At 38.1% G+C, this 27654-nt stretch overlaps 1 protein-coding gene across 11 annotated transcripts in view; it reads left to right on the plus strand.

The window, feature by feature from the left end:
- The window catches only part of LOC104576022 (myocyte-specific enhancer factor 2C), a 126338-nt gene extending 107364 nt beyond the window's left edge, over positions 1-18974 (plus strand). For 5 of the 11 annotated variants that reach the window (XM_088531759.1, XM_088531760.1, XM_088531757.1 and 2 more), the window contains 5 exons: positions 9355-9527; positions 10817-10840; positions 11749-11878; positions 12437-12572; positions 18594-18962. In XM_088531759.1, coding sequence (XP_088387885.1) covers positions 9355-9527; positions 10817-10840; positions 11749-11878; positions 12437-12572; positions 18594-18915 — 785 coding nt within the window. In that variant the 3' untranslated portion in view covers positions 18916-18962. Of the gene's footprint in view, positions 1-9354; positions 9528-10816; positions 10841-11748; positions 11879-12436; positions 12573-18593 lie in introns of all 11 variants that reach the window. The other 6 variants (XM_088531767.1, XM_088531756.1, XM_088531765.1 and 3 more) reach the window with 6 other exon arrangements.
- Positions 18975-27654: the final 8680 nt, after the last annotated feature.

The raw sequence follows: 27654 nt of genomic DNA on the forward strand, positions 1-27654 counted from the left end.
AATCACAGAACATGAAGCTGGCTGAAAAAACAAGAAGGGACATGAGGAATGAGCAACACAATAGCACTCAGATTTGTTTTCTTTTCCCTTTTTCTGCAGGCTTTATGCCATTAAGTGCTGCTTTTCCAAGCTTTCCTCTGTAAAAGGAGGATATGTACTTTTTTTTTCCAGTCCTGTAGCAATCCAGGAGTTAGTGTTTTAAGGAAAGTATCTACCAGTGGGAGATTTGTGATAACGCAATAACAGCACTAGAACTTGTTTGACAGCTCTAATATATAGTATGAAGGAGATTGTCTATCTAACAGTACTTGAAATTCATGTCTGTCGGCAGCCAACACAGGCCTTTCCAAAATTAAGTCCTGTTTCTGCCCAAGACAAGTGATCTCTTGCAGGAAGCTAACTCAGAATCTTTTCATGCAGGTAAATATCGCATCAGCAGATCTTTAAGAATAGATTTGAAAGGGTAGAGGCTGCTGTCCATGCAAAAGTCAAAAAATACCACATTGACTTTGTGCACCGTTCAGAAAGCTTGGGTATATATATTTTCAGTTGACTGATGTGGCCTCTGACCAGTAACGAGATCCCTATAAGCTCAGTGTGGGTAGACCGCTGTGAGAATCTGTGGAAATTTGACCTTTATTAGGTTTGCATCAGTTGTGTAAGTGTTGACTTAGTAAGTTATTTAGTTATTTTCCATCTCATCGTCTCTCTAATCGGCAATGTCTCAATATTTGTATTTATAAAAAGACAGCTTGAAAGCATTGAAAGGAAGAGAGCCCTAGGTTCACGTGTAATGAACAATTAGCGAGTCATACAAACTGTGTTTTTTTGTAAGTAGGATTTTAAAGACAGCCATGATTGACTTTTCCTTTATGACAAGCAAGTACGAATATTCTTCTAGAATAACTTGGATTCTTTGGATAAAATCCTTTTCCCAGTAAGGTCTGTAGGAATTGTATACTTCGGTGGCACAGAGATCTTGCTCGCTGTTTGGGCCGTCCTTTTCTGTTTGCCAGGACTGCACATTGTCTTTTTCTGTTGCACACACTCTGCAGTCCATATTCTTGTTCAGATACAGAAAATGCAAAAAAAAAAAAAAAAAAAAAAAAAGTCTGCACTGCAGATCAGCAAACATCTGGATCTCATGCCTGCCCTGATTATGGAAAGAGATAGTTGGTGTCTCCTGGATCAGGAATGCAGCAAGGACTTTGCTCTGGGAAGAAAAGCAAGAAATGCTTTTAACCTCTTGAAGCTGGGATTGCAGCTACAGCTGGAAGCCCCTGGCAGTATTGAGCAAATTTGACCCCTGCCCTTTAATTTCTAACACAATTCCCTAATTAAGGTATTCAAGCCATAGATTCCAGTTGTTTTACAAATCTCTTGCAGCCGATTCTCCCTTGGTAATAGCTGGAACGGTCTCCCAGAGCACTGGGAGTAGAAAAGGGACAGGGAAGAGGTTGTTCCTGGGTCTTCTCTTTGCATCTGCTTAAATTTCAGAACAATTCTAAGTAGTACTTATCTATGTGTGAAACACTTCCCTTTGGTGTGTAGATCTTTTTCCCATAGTATAGACAGGGGAGAAATACAAGGATGTATGCTTTGTGTTTAAAATACCTAGTTTTGAAGTTTTTCTGAGGTTGAATTTTGAACTATGTGTTCATTTTTTTCAGTAGTTGTGAATGTACCAAAAATAGCAACTTAGTGCTGTTTATGAAAAAATAAGGTAACACTTATTTCTGAAGTTTTGGGGGTGGGAGGAAGCAAATTGTTTTCTGCTTTCCTCTTGTTTTGTCTTTCTTCTGACTCTATTACAGCTTATATAAGAGAAGAAAAAAATACTTGCTTTTTTGCATAGAAGGAACTAGAATGAAGTATATTTCCAGCTAATATACAAGATGGAGGGAGATAACACCACATGTTCATAATATGCACTATTTAATTGCTTTACTGGTATAAGAGCTGAATTTTAATCATAAGTGAGCAGCTAAGTCCTGAAAAAGTATTGGGCAGGGGCAAATCTCAGACAGATGAGGTCCAGATATAATTTTGTACATGCTGTGCAGATCAGGTCTAGGCCACTTACTGTAGGATTTTCAGAAAATATGTCCTGCAGACTAAGTTTCAGAGGAGCACTTTTGAAAACTGTCCTTGATTTTTTTGGTGTTGACCTCTCCTAATAGACCAGAGTTTAGTGTAAAAGAGTTCTGCATTCCTAGTGCAGACAGTAGCACTAACCTGTGCAAGCGTGGACAGGAAGGAAGGAGGTAGGAGGCTCTATGCTCTGTCTGATAGCAACATCTCTAGGTCTAATGACAGGTTAGGCAAGTTATTTCGCATTTAAGTGGCTATCTGGCCCCTGACACTCACTATGGACCTGAAAAAGCGCCAGAGAGCTGATAATGCACAGGAATACTGTTCCAATGCTCATGGTGCAGTGCCCATATTTTTAAACTATAAAAGATAATCCTAAGAAAGCACAAAACTGAAGACTATTGTGTAATTATCTTCTCGTTAGGTATAGCTTAGTTACTGTGCTGCAAACCAGTGCCAGTGCTTGGATTGTCTGTTGCTGTTTGAATTGGGCAGAAAGGGGGGAATAAAAGTGTTGGCTTTAAGTAGGTAGGGTGCTCATCCTTCTCCCTGTGCATACTGAATTTGAGACACACTGTTCCTGCCCATGTGTTGAACTCCCATTCCAAAGGTTAGGAGGACAGAGTCCAGAGCTGTTTGGAAATGAAATGTCTACCTGGAGCTTGGGAAACTTAATTGCAATAAGAAATGTTTTGAATGGTTGCTTACAGTTTCTTGTGTGGGTTACCACAGGCTAATTCTGTAGATAGTCAGGTGCCATCTTTACATTTATTAAGGTGTGAACTTTGAAAATAGTCTAAGATGGGAGAACACTCAGAGTAAGAACTACTTAAAAATACATTTACATATGTATCTTATTATAGCAGCACAACATAAACCACAATGTTGACGATCAGGTTAGTTTACCATACACTTAGTCATGCACTTGATTGAGCGGTGAAGGGATTACATGACATGTAACGGTCTGTGATATGCAGCCCCAATTTTGTTCTCGTGGTCTTTCATGCTGCCTGTGAAAAAAACTCAGGGGTTTCTGTTTGAAAATGTCTCAGATTTCTAGTCTCCTAGATCATTACTACTGCCTTAGTTTTCTGGAAATGTGTCTTCCAGTGCTCTGCATTTTTGAGAGGCCAGAGAGTTATTCTTTGCCTGGAGCTTCTGCATGAAAAGCATCCTCTCTGTCCTGAAGGGAATCGGAGTCAGTGAGTGCAGCACTGGGCACACATGTCCCTTTTCGGCAGCCAATGTGCGCACCTGTAAATACTCGACACGTAGCCGGCTCTGAGGATGTTCCACATTGTAGGTGGCACTAGCTCCAGGATTAGATGGAATGCTGACTGCTTCCTGCACGTTAACAGGTCATTAAGGAAGCATGTGCGTGGAGGTGTGACAGGGCAGAGCGGCTCCTGAGTTCCGCTGTGGCTGGAGCAGGGCGCTGAGGCACCCGCAGGAGCTCTGCTGGGGCAGGGCTGCCGCTTAGCTCAGGCTGGCCTCGACTGGGGACCTGAGCCTGAGCAGGGGGAGGCTGGACAGGGTTTTTTAGAGGACTGATAATGAGAGTAAATATGACATTGAGCAGCCTCTCAAGCTATGTCAGATCTCAGCCTAAAGCTTTAACCAGCCTAGGGATGTCCGTTTTTTGACAATACATTTTTTTTGGACGATTTGACAAGACAGTTTTTCTCTACTGCAACGGGAGCAGTGGAGATTTGCCCAGCTCCCAAAATGAGATGTTCTCATTAAGTCCATAATCCTGAAATGGGCTGCAGCAGCATATCCTTTTCTTCTGTGCACTCGCAGTGCAGGTGGCCCTCACGTACACCAGAACTGCCTTCTGTTAACACCATTTTAGTGATTCCCAAATACTGCCCTTTTCCCAGTATGGGACAACTGTGGTGCTGTCAGAACCCTTTACATGCTTAGACTTAAAAGAGCAAGAATTTCCCATCGAATATACTACCATTAACAGTTGTAGTATCTTAAATTGTATCACAAGAATGAGTTAGAAGGAATCTCAGCATCAGATATCAACTGAGTCTTTTATTGTTGCAGGAATCTCTAAATTTATATTTGCATTAAGTTATAACAGGAGCCAAGAGTTGCTGGGATAGTTTTCTCCTCTTTCGCTCCCTAGCCATCCAAACATCTGTACATTCACAGCATTTCAGTTCTATTTCAGTCCTTTTGGTCTGGGCAGCTGATATTTCACAAGATGCCTGTGAATTCTTTCATGCAGTCAGTAGCTTTTATATAGCATGACTGTCTCAGGTGACTGCCAGTAATTGAGTAAAGAAGGTCCATCAGGGTAATGTGGGAATGGACAGGTACTTTAATGTAAAGATTATCTTTCTGTGGGGGAGCGTGTTTCCAGATTGGTTTTCATCTGCTGTTTGCAGTTAGTAAAGATCATGTACTGTGAAATGACTAACATGCAAAATGTGAATAAGAACTTTCAGTTACCTCTTTCAAAAATTCTATTTAGGTGAACACAAGTACAACTCACTGGCATTATTGCGTTATTGTTGGTGTTTATTTTGTTTGGGTCTTAAACAGTAAAACCTGTACATACACACACACACACACACACACACACACACACATATATATAAACAATGTAAGAGAAAAGGCACCTAATAATTACTAGTAGGTACAATAGCCATTCTTTTAGGTGGGGGGAAACTGAATCAAGTGAAGACTACAAAACTGAGTATAAATGTAGCAAAATTCTATTATTATTATTCCTTCGTTATTTTTTCATTTGTTTTTGCGTATTTTAAAGATGAGGGTAAGTTATAGCATAGTTGGGTCTCATATTTATGTAGACTCGTTCTAATTCTAACATCCCTCTTAAGAGGCTTAGTGGTCAATCATCATGTCAAAGCTATGGGCTGTGTATTGAACATACTCTTCTTGGAAGGATTATGATAATTTCCACAAGTAAGAGCGTATGCTTGTTTGAAGAGTTTGAAATGACCACTAGTATTTACCAAAATTCCTTCAAGAATTTGAAAGCTCTTTTCTTATTAAAATTACTGGAAAGTATACATCCCTAGTTCCTGAAGATCTTCTAAATTCTCAACCCATGTGGTCAGTGAGAGAAAACCATTAAACTGAAGGAAAACAACAAAACCAGGAAATATTTGCTGTGTGTCTTGCTCTTAATTTTTCTAGGACTACAAATGTTTTATTTATTCATTGAATTTCTATTTCTTTGTAACGATAAAAGGATCAAGTATATTCCAGAAATCAAAATACAAAATGTGTCCAATATTTTGAACTTTGAGACTTTGAACTTGTGATAATACTGTTCAAGAATGTTGAGGGATATGGAAATAAATTATTCACTCCTCCCTCATTTGTGTTAACTTTAAGTGTGGAAATGTTCCAGGCTTAAATGCTCAGGAGAGCAGCTCAGCGCTGTCTTGGAGAATCTCAAGAACTGCAGTCATTTTGCAACCACTGCCATGAGAATGACCAAAACTAGGTGTAAGGTGTGGGTGCTACTGATGGGCAGTGAAAGAAGAGAACTAAACTTTGCTGTTTCTCCTATTCTCTGTAAACGTACGCCCTGTTCCTGCTGTTACATTTTTATAGCACAGAAGTGAATATTTAAGATAGTAGTATTTGAATTTGCAGCATAGTTCATATAATAGCCTTCCATGAGCAGATTAATATTTTGTATTAATTCTTATCAACTGACTAGCTACTGGTGCGTAAAAATAGCTTTTCTGGGTGTGAGTTTTATAAGTGATATTATAGGGATTAATCATGCAATCTGTACTTGGACAAAATTCCCTGTAAAGTCAATGGCACTTGTGCCTAATTGCAGAATCTGGGAACATGCCCAAGAAGAGCATTCCATGCTCAGAAAGCATTTGTCTTTATATTTTGCTACTAGTTCAAATACAAAGTCTGGCACTGCATTTCATGATGCGTGCTGCTCCACTAGTTCTGTCTAGAAACAAGCTCTTTTATGTGTAAAATATTTTTATTCTTTCAAATCGGTGTAACAAACAACAGTAGGAAAAATCATTTTCTCTGAAAACTTTTAAATTTCAAATGCTGTAAATTTACAAATTCTGACATATGCCCTTTAAAACTTGTGCATCTACTGTTTTTATTTTCATTATGCATTACAAGTTATATCTGTAATGTTTAAAAGTGTTCTATTCCAGCAAAAATATGACTTTTAACCAAATAAAAATGTAAAGCCAACTTGCTCTAAAATCCATCTGGTTTTCATTTTCTCATAATCTATAATCAGGAAATCCATTCATACATGACATATAATTTTTGCGCTTTCAAGTGGATAGTGGAATGTGGTGTTCTGCATAGAGTCACATCTATATTGATAATTGTCCAGTGTAATTTTAAAGTATAGGATGAAGAAAGGTTTAATCTGTATATTAGAAGTCCTATATGTTTTTTTTTTTTTTTTGCCTCTGAATGTAAATGAGACCATTCTCTTTGGTGGATTTATCTGAAGGTGGGACAGCTGCCCCAGAGCAGCCACAGCTTTCTGAGTAAGGAGGATACAGTTTAAAGAGCTGGTTTAAATGCAGAATCTTCATAGCTGTAAACCACATGCATGCATTCATCCCCGATTTTCAAATGAGGGGTTTCTATATCATTGGTTTAAGGTCCACAGTCTTTCATTCCTGAATCCACATTATACCAAAAGAATAACAATTTGGTGGCTGGAAGGAGGAATGGTTATTATATGTCTCCAAAATGCTAGCTGGCATAATGTGCCATGAACAGCAGAAATCTACTGGTGAAAGGTGGCTTGCAGTAGTTCTTAAAAATAATTTGATGTTCTGAAATGTAAATGGAAGAAAGGTTATCAGTGTTCAAAATATTTTACATCAGAGCGTAAATAATACTGAAGGTCTGACTAATGTTTCTGTAACTTGGTAGGGATGCATTATTATTTCTCAATTCTTAGTAGAAAATTGCATTAAATAAATCTCTTATGGAAAACAGGAGAGCTTTCTTGTAAAGGTTTCTTTTTTCCAAAAATCACGACCTTAAAAACATAGATGAAGACTGCAAAGCATGGTGTCTTTAAATATCTTGGATCATATATTGCAAAATATAAAAAATACATTGTTTCTTCAAACAGGTTCATTTTCACACAAAAAAAATGCTTGTCATGCAACAGATTTCACAAGGCAGTTTTACTTCCTTTTGGTAAAATAGCTCCAATATGAAGCCAGCACCAGAGAAATTTATTTTGCTTCAGTTTCTTCTGTTTCTCTCTCTACCACATCATAACTGTTCTTTCAGTATTTAGTGTTTTCAGTGTTCAGTTTGTCAAGGCACTGATGCTCAGCTTTTAAAAGGCACTGTAGTTTCTAGAAAAAAATATTATATATTTAAAATGCCCCTGTACTTCTGATAACACATAGAATTAATTAGAGCTTAAAATATAGCAAATCCACGTGGAAGGCAATTGTTCATTTAAAAAATAGCCTACTGACATGAAATGGAAACTTCTTGCTTGGTGCTGAGTTATTTCAGCTTCTAAGTGTAAAATACACTTTTTTTTTTAATTAGCACATTTTATCTCACTGACTGTAAGATGATAATTAGATTAACTGTAAAGAATATTTTTGTTTAATATCTGAGCAATCTGAGTGTTTTTAAGTTTTCATCTTAATTCTTTTTGCAAACAGTCGAAAGATCATTATAATTTTATAATTAAAAGCACAGGAATAAAAAAGCCAGACAAGACTAGTGGCTAATAGCAGGTGCACAGATTATGGGAGTCAAGCACATAGTGGTACCCTGTGTCCCAATCCTAGTTTTCACAGGTCAGGGTTTTCCAGGGCCTAAGCTGATATTTTTGTATATAATAGCCCTTGGTCAATTCTCTTCTCCACGAATTTGTTGATTTGATAAATGCAATTAGTCTATGTGCTTGCAAATTAAAATTCAGATTTAATGTCACGCTTGGGCACAATTCAATATCCAAAGCAGAAAGATTCACTCTCATTTACTGTTATTTTTAGGGCCAGCTCCTAGACTTCATCAAATTTGGTTCCATAATACGTTTATGTGCGTTAGGTCTATAGCCCCATTTCACATGCAAAAACCATGAGATACAGAGTGCTTCACTGACTTTGGGACTGCAAAGGGAATCCTGCAGGTCCAGGGCTTGTAATTCCAAGGTCTGCTCCATGCTCACTAGCCCCTCTTCCCACACTACTTTTAGGTTGTATCACGGCTCGCTATCTGTGAACCTAAGTTCCAAAGAACCAAAGTGAACATAACGTCTTTCCTGAGATTTGTTTCCTTGGTACTTACACATGAAATTTTTCTCTTTCTGTATTAGTGTTTATACTCTTTCCTCACTATGAGTGGGCAGTTTCTGTGTCGCTTCTCACCCTGTAGAGACAGAATTTCAAGCAAGCAGTAAAAAATCATGTCTTTTTCCAGACTTGTGTGGGTAGGAGATGAAATTAGATGGATGAAAAAAAGGAGGTCTCAGTGGGATGGCAGGTCACTGTCAGTATTGATAGACAATTGTCAGGATTGCTTAGTGACTGTAGGAAACCTATTTCTGGGAGGAAAAAAAAAAAAAGAAAAAAAAACCCACATGAAGTATCCGCCTGACTGAACAGGGGTTTGTAAAAGCAGCAGAGGAAGGAAGATGAAGGTACAGAGGCATTTTCCAAAAAAGGACATGCTCTTGCTCCCATTGACTTTACTTTTGACAGAATCAAGTTCAAAAAGTGTGGGGAAAGAGAGCCAAAAACATTTAAGAATCTTTCTATTCCTCCCCCACCTTTTCTGGAAATTATAGCCTTGCTGTACTCATCCTTTGTTTAAAAACAAAACAAAATTATGAACTGGAAAGGGCTGAGTCAGGCAAGTCAGAATCCTCTGTAGTTGTCAAGAAAACACAGCACAGCTTTGAGTTATTTTTATTTTTAAAGACATACAATTGTCTGACTTTCTAAATTTTCTTGTAAGGCAAAAGTTAGAGCTTGCCTGCTCTGAATGCCATAACATTATGTTATGGTATATACCATAGTGCTATAAATGGAGTTAAACTTCTGCACATCCCTGAAATGCCAGTTGCCACAGAGGAAAGAATTATAAGACCAATTGTTCCAAATACAGCATGAGTTTTATTCTCCTGTATAGAGACATTGTGTGACACAAGTCTTTACTTTGATTTTTTTTATTTGAAGTTTTTTGAATGTTTGCACTTACGACTGTTCTCTCTCCTTTTCGTATCTTGTTTTCCTTTTTAAACAGGAAATGGGTATGGCAACCCTCGCAACTCACCAGGTCTGCTGGTCTCACCTGGCAACTTGAACAAGAATGTGCAAGCAAAATCTCCGCCCCCAATGAATTTGGGAATGAACAGCCGTAAACCAGATCTCCGCGTGCTTATCCCACCTGGCAGCAAGAATACAATGCCATCAGTGGTAATGCATTTTCAGAGCTTTTTTATTTTTTCCTGTCATTCAGATCACAGATATTTAAGATTTTCAGGGCCTGCTAAGCCCACTAAAATTGGTGGGAAAGCATTCCATGTTCTTGCTTGCTTGGTCTCTATCTAGCCTTTAGGCCTGATATCATGCTGAGGATGTAGGCAGAGTCTGTTTGGTTGCTTTTATGAAGTCATTTTTATTTCCTCCTTTTTTTTTTTCTATTGAGTTACAAAATAAGAACTGTGTCCTGCACAGTCCAAGCTTCTGCACTCTTTTTCCTAGTAGCTGGGAGATCCTTTCCTGGACTTGTTATAAAGACTGAATTTAACCCTGTGCATTCCTAATACGCTATATTTTTCCTAAATATTTAGCCACAGAGATGCTCAGCCAATGGCTAATTAACTACAAATAAGTGAATTTAAATTCCATCCCTCTGAACTCCAAAGGCAAAATTTTATAATGATATCAATAAAGAGGCAGTAAATAGGTAGAACAGGATAAACTGGAGCATCAGACAGCTATATCGCCTGCCAGGATTAACAACATTTAAGCAGAGTATTATGATAGAAGGTGGAATCATTAGGGTTTCGTGTGAGTACCTTAAAGTTCCCTACTGAAAGTGGGTTAGTGGTTGCAAGTAAATCTTTCATGAGTGATTTAGCATTAAAAGTGGGCTTGATTAAAAAGGATCTCGATGGTAAATTTCAGTGACACTATAAACACATTTTTCCATTATGTAACAGACAAGCTATTAAAACAATTTCCAAGTCGGCTACTTTAGGTCGATGCATTATAAATTAACTTTGAATATCAAACTAAACCCCCATAAATGTGGTGCTGTCTTTTAAGAGGATGAGTAATAAATAGTCTTCTACAGGGCTATACTCAAAGTCAACCAAGGCAGTGACAGACTGTCTCCATCAAATGATTTATTCCAAGGTCCTTAAAACTGATACTTTCCAAGGGATTCTGTGAATGGTCAGATCTCTTAAAACCAGGTATAGCAACATAATCTGCAGCCACTGGGGCTGTGGAAAAAATAATGAATTCTAAGCTAATGACTCGTGCTAAAAAATAGATGGATTGTCGTCACAGTTGAGACACGTATCTCATCAGAAGGACAAAGATCACATCTAGGAACTGCTCTTTTTCTGAGCTAGGCTCAGAAAGTATTTAATTTGCTCCTCCTATCAAGTGAAGCTCTTTGTTATGCTATGCTATGTCTGCATCCTGGTACATGCTTCCACTCATTAATTTTTAATGCTCCTTTCCTATGCTCTCAGTCTGAGGATGTTGATCTGCTTTTGGTAAGTGGTAGTGATGTTTGTCTTAATAATTAAAAAAAAAAAAAAAAAAAACTTCCATCTCTGTAGATGGTAAAATGAAAAGGGAAAACTTTACCATTGCTATACTATGAACAAGAGTGCCAATCACCACTCCTGAAATCTAGCAGTATAGAGGACAAACATGTACTTGTTGCACATATTGAGATAATGCACATTAAAAGAGCTTTCCTGTTAGAGTTGCTTTGCTAGCATGTAATCTTATGCTCTTGAAGATGACACTGCCTTATTATGTTGTTTTGGTGGCTCCCCAGATGTTTTAGCCTGAAACTCACAGAATTAAGAGTTTTCTAGTGCAATTTGTACAGCACAGCATCTAGTGCTTTGAAGATAAATGTATAAATGCTCTGCTACCTCTCAATCCTTGAAGTAGCTTCTGTCGTTAGAAAAACTGGAGTAGTCAGAGCACCATCTGCTGGTCAGAGCCCAGTGTTCAGCTCTGCTGTGGTGCTTGCCACTGTGTGAGTCAGAAGATCCAGGAGTGGGTCTTGCAGTTTGGGGGTGGGTTTTTTATTTGTTTTGTTGTTGCTGTTGTTTTTTGCATTTGAATGGAAAGCAAAACCATGGGAGTAGAGTTTACATATTCCATCAGTTTGTCACCCGATCTGTTTTTCTGCCCGCAATAAAAGCAATCCCACTTGTTACTAGCTCAGTTACCTAGGAGATACTGATGTAATGGGTTGCTATGGTGACAACTTGTCTCTTGAAGGATCGTAAATGATAGGGTTGGCAGAGTTCATAAAAGCCACATGCTAAATGAATAATTTCTAGAAATCTGTATCAGCTTGTATTCCTCATGCACTAAAACATACCCAGAAAGCTACTACACCAAAACCCGGTCGATAATATGTTTATTTTACTTATTTTAAAAGAATCAGAGGATAAATAACTCGCAGTCTGCTCAGTCACTGGCTACTCCTGTGGTTTCCGTAGCAACTCCTACTCTCCCAGGGCAAGGAATGGGAGGATACCCATCAGCCATTTCTACAACATATGGTACTGGTGAGTATGGGGCAAGAAACAATGCAGAGCGGGGAAGGAGCAAGACGCAGGCAAATGTCTGTCTCGGTCGCAGCAAGGTAGCTAATGTTAGTTGGGCTATGCTGAAAACCGCAACGCCAATGTGCTGTCACACTTCACTCAGCTAGTCTGCATCTGCCACTGACTGGACACAGAGCTAGTTGAGAAATGATGGTTTTGTTCAAAGGGAAAACTGCCTTGATATCTTTCCTCCAGTGGCTTTTATAAGAAATGTGACTTAAAACAAACTACTTGATCCTCTTAATGCAACAGATAATTTCATCTAGTTCTTGAACGCATCTTCCTAAAGCCATAGGGCAGTGGGTAATTATTAGTAATTATTCGTGCATTATTTCCTTCCAAATTAATGAGTTGACTGAAGAGGAGAGTCTACTTTTTCTAGCTCAACTTAATATGATGGGTGTAATTAAAATTAAAAGGCTTATTAAGTGACATGTGAGAATTATGATGCTAGTTATTGTTTAATTGCTTCCTCCTTAATTCTCTTTTAATTATTGTCTTTTCTTTTTTCAAATCTAGAATACTCTCTGAGTAGTGCAGATATATCATCTCTCTCTGGGTTTAATACAGCCAGTGCTCTTCATCTTGGTTCTGTGACTGGCTGGCAACAGCAACACCTACATAATATGCCACCATCTGCCCTCAGTCAATTGGGGTAAGCAGTGCTTTCTTTAAAATATCCTATTGGTCTACAGTGACTTTAGCATCTCCAAGTAATCCCAAATATGCAATACATCACAGTAACATATCAGCACATATTTACTGCATGTAACAGCTCAGTTTCCAAGATTTGAAACTACATATTTCATGAAAAGCCTGTCAGGTAGCTAAAATGAAATATTCTGTTTCCCTGGTATTTTCTCAATAGTATAGTAAAGATTAATGCTCATGTTTCACCGTTTATTTCTTTAAATAGCACTTTATTTCATCACTAAAGCCAAAAACAAATACTTGTATTGTGCTGCTGTTTTATTTTGCCCGTTATACTTTTTATTTCCAGTTACTATAGCGTAAACTTTAACAAAAAAAACTTGAAAATTTTCTAAATATTTTTAATTAGAATGACATAACGGTTTGATCTGAGATTAAACCTTACTCTTACATAATAATCACATACTCTCATCTGCTCAGCTGTGACATGTGAGTTTCATTTCTTTGGACCTGTCTTATACAAGCAAAAAATAATTAGGCCTAACAACCTGGCAGCCCTAGATTTGCCCATGTGGAGGAGGAGGATAGGTATTTGCACCCTCTAGTGGCTAACTTTGAGATTTTTTTTCAAAATTGATAAAGTAAATTATTTAATTTAAAAAATTAAATTATTTCAGTATTTTTTAAAGTGTGAAAATTTACACAGGGAAATCACATTGGAAAAGCAACCTATTGGCTAATTCAAGTAAACTTTAAAAGTATAATTTTCAAAGATCCTGGCATCTCCCATTTTATTGAGTAAGATCCTAAGTATCCACTAACACTTCACTCTTAGCCTCAGGTTTAGTCTAACATATTTGAATTAAGAAAGTTTTCATTGTAAAAGGGTAAACTGAAAATGTATATTCATGAGTAGAATTTTAATTCAAAAACATTCGGAAATTAAACTACATTTTTTTCTTTCAGAAAGAGGTGTTTTGCATATGTGCACTGATTTTTACGGGACATTTGCCATAATCTGAGAGCGCTTAATACTGTAAATGTGGCTCATACTTCAAAATTCTCCTTCAAATTTATCTGACCACATTCTGTAACTTACTGTAATTTCCTTACCATGTACAAACGGCTGGGGTTTTTAAAACTATACAGATGTTTTAGAGGAACCATACACTTTTCGAACCTCGCTTATATATAAATAAGTCTATACAGATACTAACTGCGTAAAAACATGCAACTGAAATAGTTGCTGCATTAGAAAAAAAAATAGCTTTAATACTTTTCCATTAGGTTTCTTTTATTTTCTTTTTGAGGTTTGTACTCTTCCTGGGGCACCAGACTAACTATACAACTAAAGACATAAAGTCTCAAATAAATCGAAAACTCACATGTTAGACATAAATGTATAACTTTACAATAAGCTGATTGTTTTCAGCGGTGTACCAAAAAATGTAATAAGGCTATTTGGTTAACCCCAAAAAAAGTATAAATTATATCCTAAACTAACTACATACTTTTTCAGATATGTCACACATCATCATCTGTTTCTAATTCATATCACAAAAAGCCAAAGTGCAATGATGGTGGCTGGTGGAATACTTTCTGAGTGGCTACTCTTATTATTAATTCTTACGGTGATTTGTATGAAAGCTGCTTCACTGACAATTCTGGAGAAGTCTTCTGTGCATGCAGAAAATAACAAGCATTTCTTGATTTTATTTTACTTGTTGAGTTACATATACAGAAGAGCCTATTCTAAGTTCTGGATTATTTAACATTTATGAAAGCACACTGACCATATCCAGTCCGCATCAGCTGAGCTAGAATTTTCAGGGAAAAAAAATGAGACAATCATGCAAAACTCTAGTTACTCCAGACATTTGATAAAACAGACTTCCGAAATCCCTGCAGTGTGTGAGGCGTAGCTGAGTGAGGTCACAGACTGGAAGGTGGTGGAAGTTGCGAGACGTTTCTCCATCGGCAGTAGGGCGTATACACCCAAAATGTAAGAGATTTTTGCCTGAATATTGTTGCAGTGTCTCCTATGGAGAGGAGAGGCTTTCTGCTTATTTAACATGGACCAGAGAATTGACCAGAAATTAATCACTCAACCAGGAGGGGATTCCATTCCTAGCTTTCAAATTAATAGTTTATATACTTCAGGCACAAGTCCATTTCATGCAAAACACTCTTTTCATCCATACGTCTCAGTCTAAGAGAGGATCTTTTCTGACTTAAGTGTCATCTACAGGTGAAAGTTTGGCTTTCATCAAATATCAGGGCAAACATAAAAATTCCATCAGTATTTCATCAAAAGCATCTTCAGTATATAGAACTTCATACACAAGGGAAATTTCTCCAAAATACTGCCCAAAGGAACAAAAGATTTGCCCAAATCCATACATACTATTGATTTGTTCTGTGATTCTTATCAAAAAAGCAGACTAATCAGCAATGATTAATTTTGATTAGCTAGTAATCATAATTGGTTTGGGGCAAATATTTTCCACTGAGCCCTTTTTTAAGTGAAGAATTTAGAGTCAGTGACATCATATTTTGTGAATTTGTATTAGTTTTGCCAACCTCCTTGTTCTGAATAAGACCCTAAAATATTTCAGATTAAGCCAATGTTTTTACGCCACCATTGTAAATGAGATGTTCAGTTTTAAATTATTCTTTAAGGGTAAAATTAAAAGTGTGAAAGCTAATCAAAATGTCCTGGCACAGAAATTGTTATTCAGCTTTTTTTACATTCATCAAAAAATCTGAAAAAAAAGAAGGAAAAAAAAACCCACTTTGCTTTTACCTGAAAGAAAAACAGGGAGGGGATATTGTGAATTATTCAGAAGTCAAAAATATCCAGTGTTGTGTAAGGTATAGACAAAACTAAATTTTATTGTAAATATCCAGTGTTACTTCTGTGATTCTATATATACATTTAAGAACAACAAGAAAAATATTTAAAGTGATAAGGTAAGCTAAGTTAGAGAAACAAATGTGGGTGTGCAAAAATATATGTGAGACTCTTTCCTCCTTCAATAGAGGTCCTTCTCCCTCTATAAAAATCCATTTGATGCATGTTCATGTCATCACCGGCCACCTAGTCAGACCTGCCCTTCTATTTGTGCATGCTTCAGAACCAGTTGGAGATTTGAATCCAAAGCAGATCTGAGCTCAGGGGCATCAAGAACTAAACCCCCTTGCAGCTTGTTGCATCCTGACTTGCATCGTACTTGTTAGACAACAGAGCCAGGCAGATGCATCATGTTGAACCCAGATAGGAACCAGTATTCCTGCCTTGTGGTTGCTCTATTCTAAATAATCATGAGATCTTCACTCATACTGATCTGAATATGAACTGCTGTGTAAAATTAAAACTTTACTATTCCTCATTGTCCCCATAAAATGAAATGTTTCTGTACAATGTATGAGGAAAAGTGATCACATTAATGTGAGCAGACTGTGGCACTTATTAAGTGTTTATAATTATACTCAATCCTTTCATTTGCTTTATTTTCTCCATGGACTTACCATATTCAAAACCCATCTGGTTTTCAGTGAACTTACAGTGTATTTCAAATGACAAAATGCCTCCACAACGATTACATATTTATATGAAGCAACTGTGTAAAAAATATACAGAACTAGCTGTATCCACACTCAAACACAGAGAGAATCGAGTAGGAAAAAGATATCTGCATTTTTTTATAATATAGAAAGCTTCCATTCTAAATAGAGATCAATTTTCTATTTAGAATACAAGACTAAAGACTGCAGCTAAGTAAGTACTCTTTTACCATTCTCACTGATGTGTAACAATAGGTTTATTAGCCTTACCATAATTAGCTTTATCAGCTTACATGAAATTTGGTAAATTGTTTCAGAAATTTTAACCAAATAATGTAAATTACAGTCACCATACCTCATTTTGGAACTCATTTTGGAAATAATTCTAGCACAAATTGATTTTTTTTAATTAAATGAATATTTTGAATTATGATTCATATCAATTGCCTTAATATACTGTTTTAAACTCCAAAAATGTCCTGTCTGAAATGATTTTTTCAATTTACAAAAAAATATGTTCCAGTTGCAGGCCAACCTGCAGTATTTCTTAAGACTGCAAATTCATATGCAAGTTATGTAAATAACCTCAGTAATGAATCTCAAAGAATCTAAAGAAAAATCTATAGAGATGCATTTTCATACTCACTTTTGAAACACATTTTAAAACGTATCATTGTAATGTAACAATACTGACTGTGTTTCTTGGAAAATGCAGCTTGTTGCTCTGGATTTGTTCCTCTGGGGGCTGTAACAGAATAGACTGCATGTAAAGTCAAGTATGTTCCATATGAGCAAATTTGACTGAATCTGGTTGTTTTAACTAGCATGGATTTGTAAGTTCTTAGATGTTGCTAAGTGGCATGTCACCAACTCATATGAAACACTTCAAAACCAAATTCTCAGGTTCCACCATCCTGTATTATGGACTTTCAGGTTCAGTTGTAAGTTTGGCACCTAAAGTCCTGAATCCCATCATATATGCTAAACTAGCAGCCTTTTTTTTTCCCAGGTAAAGTCCTAGTATCTCCCAAGTAAATGAAAAATAAAATCACTGGAAATGAAAAGCAAAACAAAAGCCAAGAATGTATTCTTGTTGGCTTTGTTTCAATAAGTTTTCAACAAAAGAGTAGAATGTTTCACTAGATTGGAATGATCGAGTTTGATATTACAGTTTCTTATGTGTGCTTACTTAATATCTAGAAAAGCAAAAAAAAAAAAAGTCCTGCTTGCCAAAAATATTTTGTGTTTTCTACGATGAGTGCTGTTACTCTCTAATTCTGACCTATGAAAGGGATTACTGCAAATTTTGACAAACTGTTCTGTATCCAAAAGAAGGGTGAAAGCAATTGGAGGTATTGGTGTTTTCTCTGTTGACTGACAAGATCCATACATTATTGAACATTGCAACGATCAGTGATAAAAGCAGTTGGTATCATTCAATTGTGAAGCCATATAATTTCAAGTATGAATTTGTCAAAAGAAAACAGCGTTTTGCCTTTTTCCAAAGTTATTGTAGTAGATTTTGCTTGAGTAAAAGTTCGACTCAGTCAATGAGGTATCAAAAAAAGTGTAATATTTTAGTAAATAGAAATGACCATGTCTGAACTTAACCATTTATTCTACAAGCTCAAACATACTTCCAAATCCCCAAATGTCTTCTGCTTGCTGTAAAAATGTCTGCACACCCCTTTGGTCTTTGGTAGCAGAATGGCCTGTTGCCCCTACTAGCTTCAGTCTCTCCCTGTGTAAAACCCTACTGTTAGAAACCTTGAAACTGTGTCTTAGACACAGATTAGACTCAAACTTCAGCCTCATAAGTGGTCCCAGCACTAAAACATCAAAGAACAGAATAGGAATTACATATTGAGAACTGTAATACTAAAAAGTCAGGTTTTACCAGTAGGTGGTGCCTTTGTGTAAAATATTCTTCAGATGCAAGTGATCACATTTTCTCTCCTGGAGATAATGTGCACTCTCAGTCCTCTCTCTCCCCTCTGCCTTCAGCTTTCTTCTGTCGCTGCCTGCCCACAAAAACACACATAAAGAACATGAATTTAGAATAGGTACATAGCTTGCCATGTGAAAAGCTGCAGAGTGACGCTTCCTCTTGATGTTCAAAATATTCCCTGAATTGGGCAAATCAGTATATTCCTCTGACACTTTCCACGACTCATCAAATCATTTTTGGCAGGTTATTAATTTGAAAAAAAAAAAAAAAAAGAGAGAGAGAGAGAAATACTTTGTTGACTTTCTTTCAATCCCAGGGTATAGCAGAGGTGCCTGATCAGGTGCTTTCATCTCTCCAAATTTTTTCTCCATATCCCCAGCAAACAGTGCTCATACTCTCCGCATGCACTGGTACTGCGTGAGCCTTTCCACTGATGTTTTGTATGAGTGTTTGTGCATTTCTGGGGGCTCCATGCCTCCTCAGTCTGTAACTCGGTTTCCTTTCCTCCTACAGAGCTTGCACTAGCACTCATTTATCTCAGAGTACAAATCTCTCCCTGCCTTCTACTCAAAGCCTCAGCATCAAGTCAGAACCTGTTTCTCCTCCTAGAGACCGTACCACCACCCCCTCGAGATACCCACAGCACACGCGCCACGAGGCGGGGAGATCTCCCGTTGACAGTTTGAGCAGCTGTAGCAGTTCATACGACGGAAGCGACCGAGAAGATCACCACAATGAATTCCACTCCCCCATCGGACTCACCAGACCTTCGCCGGACGAAAGGGAAAGCCCCTCTGTCAAGCGCATGCGGCTCTCTGAAGGATGGGCGACATGATAACATTATTACCTATTAGATTTTTCTTCTTGCAGTGTGTGTGTGCTATACCTTAATGGGGGGGGAGGGTCGATATGCATTATATGTGCTGTGTGTGGGGAAAAAAATGTCAGGTACTCTGTTTTGTAAAAGTACTTTTAAATTGCCTCAGTGATACAGTATAAGGATAACCAGAAATGCTGAGATAAACTTAGCACTTGAGTTGTACAACAGAACATTTGTACAAAATAGATTTTAAGGCTCACTTCACTGTTGTGCTCCCTTGCAAAATGTATGTTACAATAGCTAGTGTCATGTTGCAGGTTCAACGTTATTTACATGTAAATAGACAAAAGGAAAACATTTGCCAGAAGTGGCAGATCTTTACTGAGAGAGAAAGCAGCTGTTATGCAACATATAGAAAAATGTACAGATGTTTTGACAGACCCAGCCGTTGGGTGGCCGTGAATCAATGCTAGCAAGAGACTGGGTCACCTAACATACCTAAAATGCTCACAAACATGCAGGCATATCAGTAGAGTATGGCACTCACTTAAAAGGATCAAAGACATTTAAAGAGGACCATACTTGTAAAAATGTTGAGTTTGAGGGCTAACATATTTAATTTAAAAAAAATCTGGGTCTGCATCACTTATTAAATAAAAAATATAAAAATATGTACATTACATTTTGCTTATTTTCATATTAAAAAGTAAGACAGAGTTTGCAAAGCATTTGTGGCTTTTGTAGTTTCCTTAAGCCAAAATGTGTTCTTTTTTCCTTGATAGCTTTGCTAATCTTTTAAACAGTCCTGGAGAGGACTTTTTGTATAGAAAGCACTACCCTAAGCCATGAAGAACTCCATGCTTTGCTAACCAAGATAACTGTTTTCTCTTTGCAGAAGTTTTGTTTTTGAAATGTGTATTTCTAATTATATAAAATATTAAGAATCTTTTAAAAAATCTGTGAAATTAACATGCTTGTGTATAGCTTTCTAATATATATAATAATTATGGTAATAGCAAAAGTTTTTGTTATCTTAATAGTGGGGGGATTATATTTGTGCAGTTGCACATTTAACTATTTTCTTTCAGTTTTCTTTTACTGGGCATACGTTTTACAGATCCGAGTGAGCTGTTGAAAGACTGATCTGTAAAAGCTTAGAATTTACCCATGGTGTAACAACCTGAATCCTTTTAATACAACATTTTACAATCAGTTGGGTGAACTGTGATCCATTGTATATACTGATTAGTTCTTTCACGCTGTTTTGTGCATTGTAACAAGTTGAGGGCCCTTCTATTACTTGCATCCTGCGTATCTTATAGTTTTTCACGGGTTAAATGGCAAAGCAGCATCCTTTGGCCCTTTCTCATTAATGAAGCTGATATTCTGCCTGTTAGAAGGGGATGTACAGCTTTTATGGCTGTCAGACATGTGAGGGCAGGTGAATATTTCCAGAAGTGGAAGAAAGAGTAAAAAGTGAGGGATTGGCACCAACATACCTACTATAAAGATGACTCCCTTCTCTCACAGATTTGAAAATTTTAGAGATTATCGATTAAAGGGCTATTCAGAAGTAGATTTACTTTACGCAACCAACACTGGCCATCAGATCACCCTTTTTTCCTGGACCTTGGTGGTCATGTTAGCCCACAGGGGAACACTGTTGAACAGTGATCCCTGTGTGTTACACCCCAGCAAGGTCTGCATCAGCATCTGGTATCCACATTCTCTCCTGCCTCATACTGTTCCTTTGAATAAAATCGCCTAAGCAGAAGGAATAGATCATTTGTTTTAACTTTCTCTTTGTCCCTTTTGCTTATTAGAAGAAAATGGTATATTCAGTTTAATCTTTTTTGTTGGAGGGAAACAATGTTCCAACAAAACGTTAGTGCCATAGTAAACCTGATAATATTTCCCCTTTTCCAAAAGGTGTTCCAACTCTCACCTATGTACGTTGACACTATGATGAAGGACAGAGCTGCAAGAGCTAAACAGCAATACCCACAGAAGATGCTGTTACAGGAAATACGCCCTCTATTTCCCATCTCCACCTGCAGCTGCTATGCAGTGCTCAGTGGCAGAGTCTACCTCTCTTTAGTGGCTGCCACCAAACAGGCTACAGTGTGCATTATAACCTCCACTTTTCCCTTACTGCCCCTCACATATGCCTGCCTAACAGGACACTCTCAGTCATGCAGGGGCTAGTGCATAATTTGGGAACTCTTTAAGCAGAATACTGTGCTCCTCATGCATCCATCTTCTCTCACATAGCGATCCGCAGGGTGAAGAAAAAGATACACATGGGTTGTTTTTTTTAAAATTGAGAATGGAGCCTATAGTTAATTTTAAAACACAAAACTTTTTTCAAAACCACTTTCTTCACCTTCAGATAAACGTATATTCTCTTTCTGAGAATTTTAAACTTTGGTGTGTCAAAAATATGCAACTATATCACAAATGTACCTTGTCATTTCAATAAAAAAGTGCAACTTTATCAGTATTGTAGTAGAAACTTGTCAGTGGGGGTGGGGGAGTCAGTTTATTGAAATATGAAGAATAGCCATATTAATAGTTTACCTTGCAATTTGCCTCAGCAACACAGGAGAAAGGAAAATTAGCATTCTTAAGAGACATGCGGTGTAATACATTATTGCAAGTAACTAAGCAGAAAGCAGCGTAAAAAGTATTGCCTGGGCAATTTATATTAATTCTGACAATGGTTTTTATACAAACACAAGCAGAATCACATGAAAATGGATGACAGTCATCTCTCTTGTTCCTGCTACTGAGGTATCTACTAACATACTAATATAACATACTAACATATGGTGGCAAGAGAGTGGGAGATAATGCATATTTGTAAACTGATATAGTGAAAAGAAGCACAACTTTGATTGTGAAGTCACTTTCTGTAAACTATAAGTGTCTACCTTTCTCTGTTCCTTTATCTGTACCTTACCGTTTTAGGCAACATTCTTAATTGCAAGTTCAAACACCAGAAGTGGCATTCGAGACATCTTCAAACATTGTTACAGCTATGTTAATGCTCTATTAAAAGATGTTGTCACTTAGTGTCTAATTGCTGGTGACGATTACATGATTATACCCGATCTGCACAATCTGTATGTTGTATGAATTGAGCCATTCACAGGAAAGCTTTTATCATTTCCATGTTTTTCAAAAGTTGTGTTTTATAACGAAATGGCTTATATTTATCCCAAAAGAAGAATTTAGCAATTTTTAATGAATAATATAAGAATATCTGTTATCCTCAGATCTTTTTTAGGTAAAGCTAACATAAGAATTAAAGATCTCCTAGACTGTTTTCAGGATGTCAACCCTTTTGTATTGTATGTGTTATCCTTTATACCCTCTTCTATCTATAGTCCTAACAAAGCTGTTTTGTTTTCCTTTTTCCTTCGCCTTGAAGGTAAATGCTTTGTAATTTTTTAAAAGCCACTTGAAACCTCAATAAAGGCTGTTGCCTAAACATGGCATATTTCATCTGTTCCTGTTTGTGCCATCTGCTGTGATGTCGTCAGTTATTTGGCATTAATTTCCTGCCACTACAGGTCTCTCGAAGGACTGATGGAAGATTGGTATCTGTTAGAATGCTTCAGACTGTAGATGTAATAAAAGGCTTTTGTTAATATATTTTAACCAAAGATGTGGAGCAATCCAAGCTTTGAGCCTCAGACCTTCTGCATGAAAAGTATCCATTTGATTATTTGCATAAACAGATGTTGCATTTTTACCTTCCCTGCTCCTACCTCAGACTGATCCATACCTCAGTTTGATTCAAAGAGGTCAGTTTAGTAACTAATTTAAAAAATAAAAAAATGAAGTACCAGAGTCTTTCGTGGAGTGACTAATGGCAGACCTGGGTTACCACAGGTATTACACTTGGATTGCTTCAGATGGTTTGTTGTATCCTGTTTTCTTTTTTCTTTTTCTTTTTTTCCTGGGAATTTGTTTCCATAAAACAATGATCATTACAAAATAGCTTGTAAATGGGGGCATGCAAGCATTTGCAACAAATATTAAAATAGAGGCTCACAGCGGCATAAGCTGGACTTTGTCGCCACTAGAGGACAAGATGTTATAACTAAGTTAAACCACATCTGTGTATCTCAAGGGAGATAATTTAGCTGTCTGTAGTGAACAAAAAAGGGAAATTTTCAAGATTCTCCTACTGAAAATAAGGTATAATTTGTATTTTGCAGACAAATCAGTAAAGTTATTGGCTTTCTTAGTGATACGGTGTCTGTGGTGCATTTTTTATTAATTAATGTTCCTTTTTCTCATGTTTTGCTGCTGTAATACATGAAAGAATCAGCACTTTAACAAAGAGCAGTTGACTCAAGGTCTCTACCTTGCGCTTAAGGTAGGAAGTTAAGTACCTGCCTTTCATGGCACCCCCGATCATCTCGGTGCCGCACGGATGTTAATGCCCCACCATACATCATCCCATGGAGCCAGAGAAATTCCATTACTCTCACTTTACAAGCATGACTGCGAGCAAAAGAGGTTAATGGCCAGATACCCTTACTTATTTAAAATTGAAATCCTGTCTCATTAACTTCAGGGAAGCCTGGACGTTAATCACTGAGTGAAGTTCCCTTCCTCAGGAAATGTAGCGGTGTCACTCGTGCTGCTGCGGGCGGTGGTGCAGAGTGTTTGGAGCAGGGCTGGCTGAGGCTGCCCCTCAGTTCTGTCTGGTAGAGTGGGCAGGGGAGACACTGCCTGGCTTGCCCGCGCCTTGGCTTGCATCCAGGCTCCTGTAGAGCCTTATCCACCACCTTCACCTAGTACAGAGAACCATGCACAAAAAAAAATGCAAAAAAAACAGTCTTTGTCAAAAGTCGCACATCTTTGAGTTTGCACTTTAGATACACTCCAATGCAATGACTTTATAGGAACTGTGTCAGAATTAATCTAGTCACTTTGGTGTACTTTTTGAGGTTTGATTTTTTCCCCACTACACGTACATTTTGGGACTGTAAAATACAAAGATCACTTTCTTTCAGCATGACTTTTTTTAATGAAAGAGGCAGACACGCTATTAATAGTTTAAGACCTAGTTTATATATATATATATATATTTGTGAAAGAAAACAGCTGTGCTGTTATTTACTTGTTATATTTAACAACTTTATTTTAATAGAAGTGTGTTTCTAATACTGAAGAGTTGGGCACAGCATAATAATTACTTACTAAAACTGAGATTAAATCTCATTGCTTTTATTACATAATAAGTTTTTCTCAAGTAAAACACTTTTTGCCATCATTGGTAAGGATGAGCAAAAGATTTCTGGAAATGCAGTAGAACTGTAACACCATCTGAAATCTTAATTAATTGTGAGTGCTTGTCCTGTAGGCAGTCATCTGTTTAATGAATAGTGATAATGTTATGTCTGTTTTGGAAAAGGAAATATTTAGCAAATAGAACCCACTCTATGCCTTGGTTTGTTACTTTTTTTCTCCAAGAAAATAACCATATATATTTGTACTGATTACTTTGGTTTAGATTCTGTGAGCCAAGGCTTTGCCTGTTCCATTACTGTTCCCATGTATGCATATAAATGGAATTCTACTTTTCCCGGGTTTGGGGAAGTTCAGGCTATTTAGCCATAGCAAATGAGCTGTTTTTATTTTGGACTCATCTGTGAGCTATGCTTGACCCTTTGTACCGAATATTCAGAGCTCCTGCCCTAGGTGAATCTGTATTGCACTCTCTGCAGTGTATCTAAATGCACCCAAGATAATTTTAATTGTTATTAGCAGGGATTACGGCTAGCAAGAGAGGCAGAGCAGCATGGTGTTCTCTGCTAGCAAACATCCTGAGTATTTCTTGGACTTCCAGAAGACTTTTGCACTGAGTTCTGTTCTCACTGCTAGAGATAGTTCAGAGATAACATGGGGATGCCTGGGTGAATGATGAATTTGACATGAGTACATTGCTTCTAAAAGCTGTGAGGCATTTTTCTAATTCTCTTTGCTACCTTGTTCTCCCTTTGTGTTTCTGTCTGTGATTCTTTCGTATCCTGTCTAGAGCTTTCAGCTTCACGTATGTGTTCTTTCTTGTCTGGACAATGGCCTGTAAGTTGTTTTAAGCTAGAATATATATGGTGTCATTTTGGGGGGAGGAAGGTTTTGTTGTTGTTTGTTTTTTGGTTTTGATCACTGGTAGCTATGAAGGTTTCACTTCTTTGCCGAGGGACAACAGGTGATGTAATAGTGCATTTCACTGTAAGAGACAGACTTAAAGGCAACATATTTGCATGACAAACCCAGTTAATATAAAACAGCCCTGCTGTGGCAGTACCTTGTGTAGTCTGTGTTCTGTGTTTGTCTGAGCTGCTCCCATCAGGGAGATGCAGTCACAGCAAAACACAGCATCCTGTGTGAATGTTGTGGAAGCCAAAAATCTCAAAAGCAGAAACAAGGAAAAAAGCATCTATATCTAAATACCGAGAGCTGACAAGCCAAGGTTCAGCAATCAGACCACCAAAATGGCAAGAAGAAAGGCCTTTACCTGAATGCATTCTGAAAAAAAAAAAAAAAAATCTGTAAGGACAAGTCACAGAAAGCAGAACACAGAGAAAGGAAGAAATTTCATATTTTTACAATATTCCTAAATTTCTACCTTCCTTTGGCTAAATATCTGAATATATGTCAGAAGGGTGGTGTTTGAAATGCAGCCCTTTTATTTTCCTTTGATATTTTTCTATGAAGAAAAAACTGAGATATTTGCTCATCAAAGAAAACATCACTTTCTGTTGTTTACTGAATTGCATGTGAGTTAGCTCAGGAAAGTTCCTGGCCTACATCCTTAGGCCCAAGTACACTTAAAACATAGGCTAGGTCAAGAAAAGTAGCCTAGTTACAGCAGTGCTGTGAGGCTGTGGGTACTGAACCCTTATTCAGCAAAGCTGAAGGTGTAAACGTGGAAGAAATTGCACTGTGGCTGTTGCCTCACAGCAAGCACTCTCCTCCTCCATAGATAATCCTATGAAAGGATAATACATTTGGCTCTCATCTGAAGTAAATTTGCCTCTACTTAGGGAAGCCTAAGTCACTGTTTTGCAGTTTTTTATGCTACATTAGGAATTTTTTGGAAAGAAACTGAGAACTAAACTAAAAAATACCATTACAATATCCTTTGCAGATGTGCTCTTACAGGGAGAAAAGCAGATCTAATATAAGTTACTTCAAGATGAGCTGGGAACAAATCACCTTTTAAAGAGACATTGCAGCATATGATGTGCACAGACTCCAGATTATCATACCAAAGGCCAAAAGACCTTTATTGAGCATCAGATACAACTTATACACCGTGCTGTCCCGGATACAATACCTTATTTGCAAGAAGCACACGAATGCGGTTGCTAAATAAACCAATAGTCTAACTAATTACGCGCAAGATTATTCAATCAGCTATGGATTCGTGGCCTTGCAGATGCCAGTAATTGTCGGGGATTGCGGCTGGTCTGCCGGTGGGCTCAGGGGCTGGCGCCCCCGGAGGCGGCCGTGACCTCTGCGGGGCGGAGCGCATGCCTGGAGCCCTGCGCAGACCGCCCCCTCTCTCCGGGCGGGTACACAAGATGGCGGCAGGCAGCCGGCGGCTGCGGCCCGCCTGGATGGCAGCGGCGGAACAGCCTGCAGCACCGGCCGGGCCTCCCCCCACGGCAGCCCGGCGGCGCCGGTGGCGGAGGCAGGGGCAGGGGCAGGGGCAGGGGCAGGGGCAGGGGCAGGGGCAGGGGCAGGGGCAGGTGCTGGCTAGGGCAGCAACCATTTACTGCATGACCGAGGCAGAGCTGGTGGACGTGGCCCTGAGGGTTCTGGCCGAGATCAGAAGCTGCAGCGCGAGGAAGCGCAGGAGAAGATCTGCAGCGCAGCCAGCATGGAGGAGTGCAGCGACTGCGACAAGTAATCAGCTGGCTCCGTGCCCTCTTCAACTACTCTCTGAAGTGTTTTGCATGGGAACAGCAAAGGGAGGACCAGTATGCACTGGTTCCGGAGCACTGTTCCGTCTGCCACATTACATTAAATGGATGTCCTCAACTCTGAAAATAAATAAATTATGTAGTTTATATATATAATTTGAATGGTATGGCAAGGGCAGATGTGCAGAAAAAAACTGTTGCCTCTTTCTCAAAATACAGGAGCTAAAGTATGTCCGAAGAACTCATCAGGCGGGAGGTTCATAAGGAAGTATTGCTTCCATATTACACATAATTAAGTAGAGGAAGTCACTGCTGTACAATGTTGTGGAAGCCAAAGGCATGGGTAAGTTCCTAAAGGATTAGGTAAGTTCACAGGAGATAGCTCTGTTTGTCCTGTCAAACATCACAGTGCAGATATTACTCCCAGCTAATGGAGGAAGGGAAGGTTTTCCATTATTTGTGGCTGGAAAACGAGAGGTATTTTAGGGAGGAGGTCCACACAATCCATGCGTCTCATGTCCCCGACAGTATCTATAGGGGGCATTTAGAGGGGGGAACAAGGTAACAAAATAAATGACTTTTGATCTGATCCCATATGGCAGTTCTTAGGTCTAGATATCAGATAATATAACCGTTCTTTTTTTCTTGTAAATCCTCTTTTTCAGACCGTGTATATTGATTTTGTAGAAACAGAAATGAATACAGTACAAATAAAGCAGCATGCATAATAAGCCAAGAGCTAAGACTGTCAGGCTTTTCCATTTAGTGTGGCTTTGCTTTTTCAATACTGTGGGCACACCCAGTTGAC

This window comes from Tinamus guttatus, unplaced genomic scaffold (assembly GCF_059628265.1).
Source record: "Tinamus guttatus ecotype Peru unplaced genomic scaffold, ASM5962826v1 Tinamus_guttatus_pri_ptg000432l, whole genome shotgun sequence".
Classification (NCBI taxonomy): Eukaryota; Metazoa; Chordata; class Aves; order Tinamiformes; family Tinamidae; genus Tinamus; species Tinamus guttatus.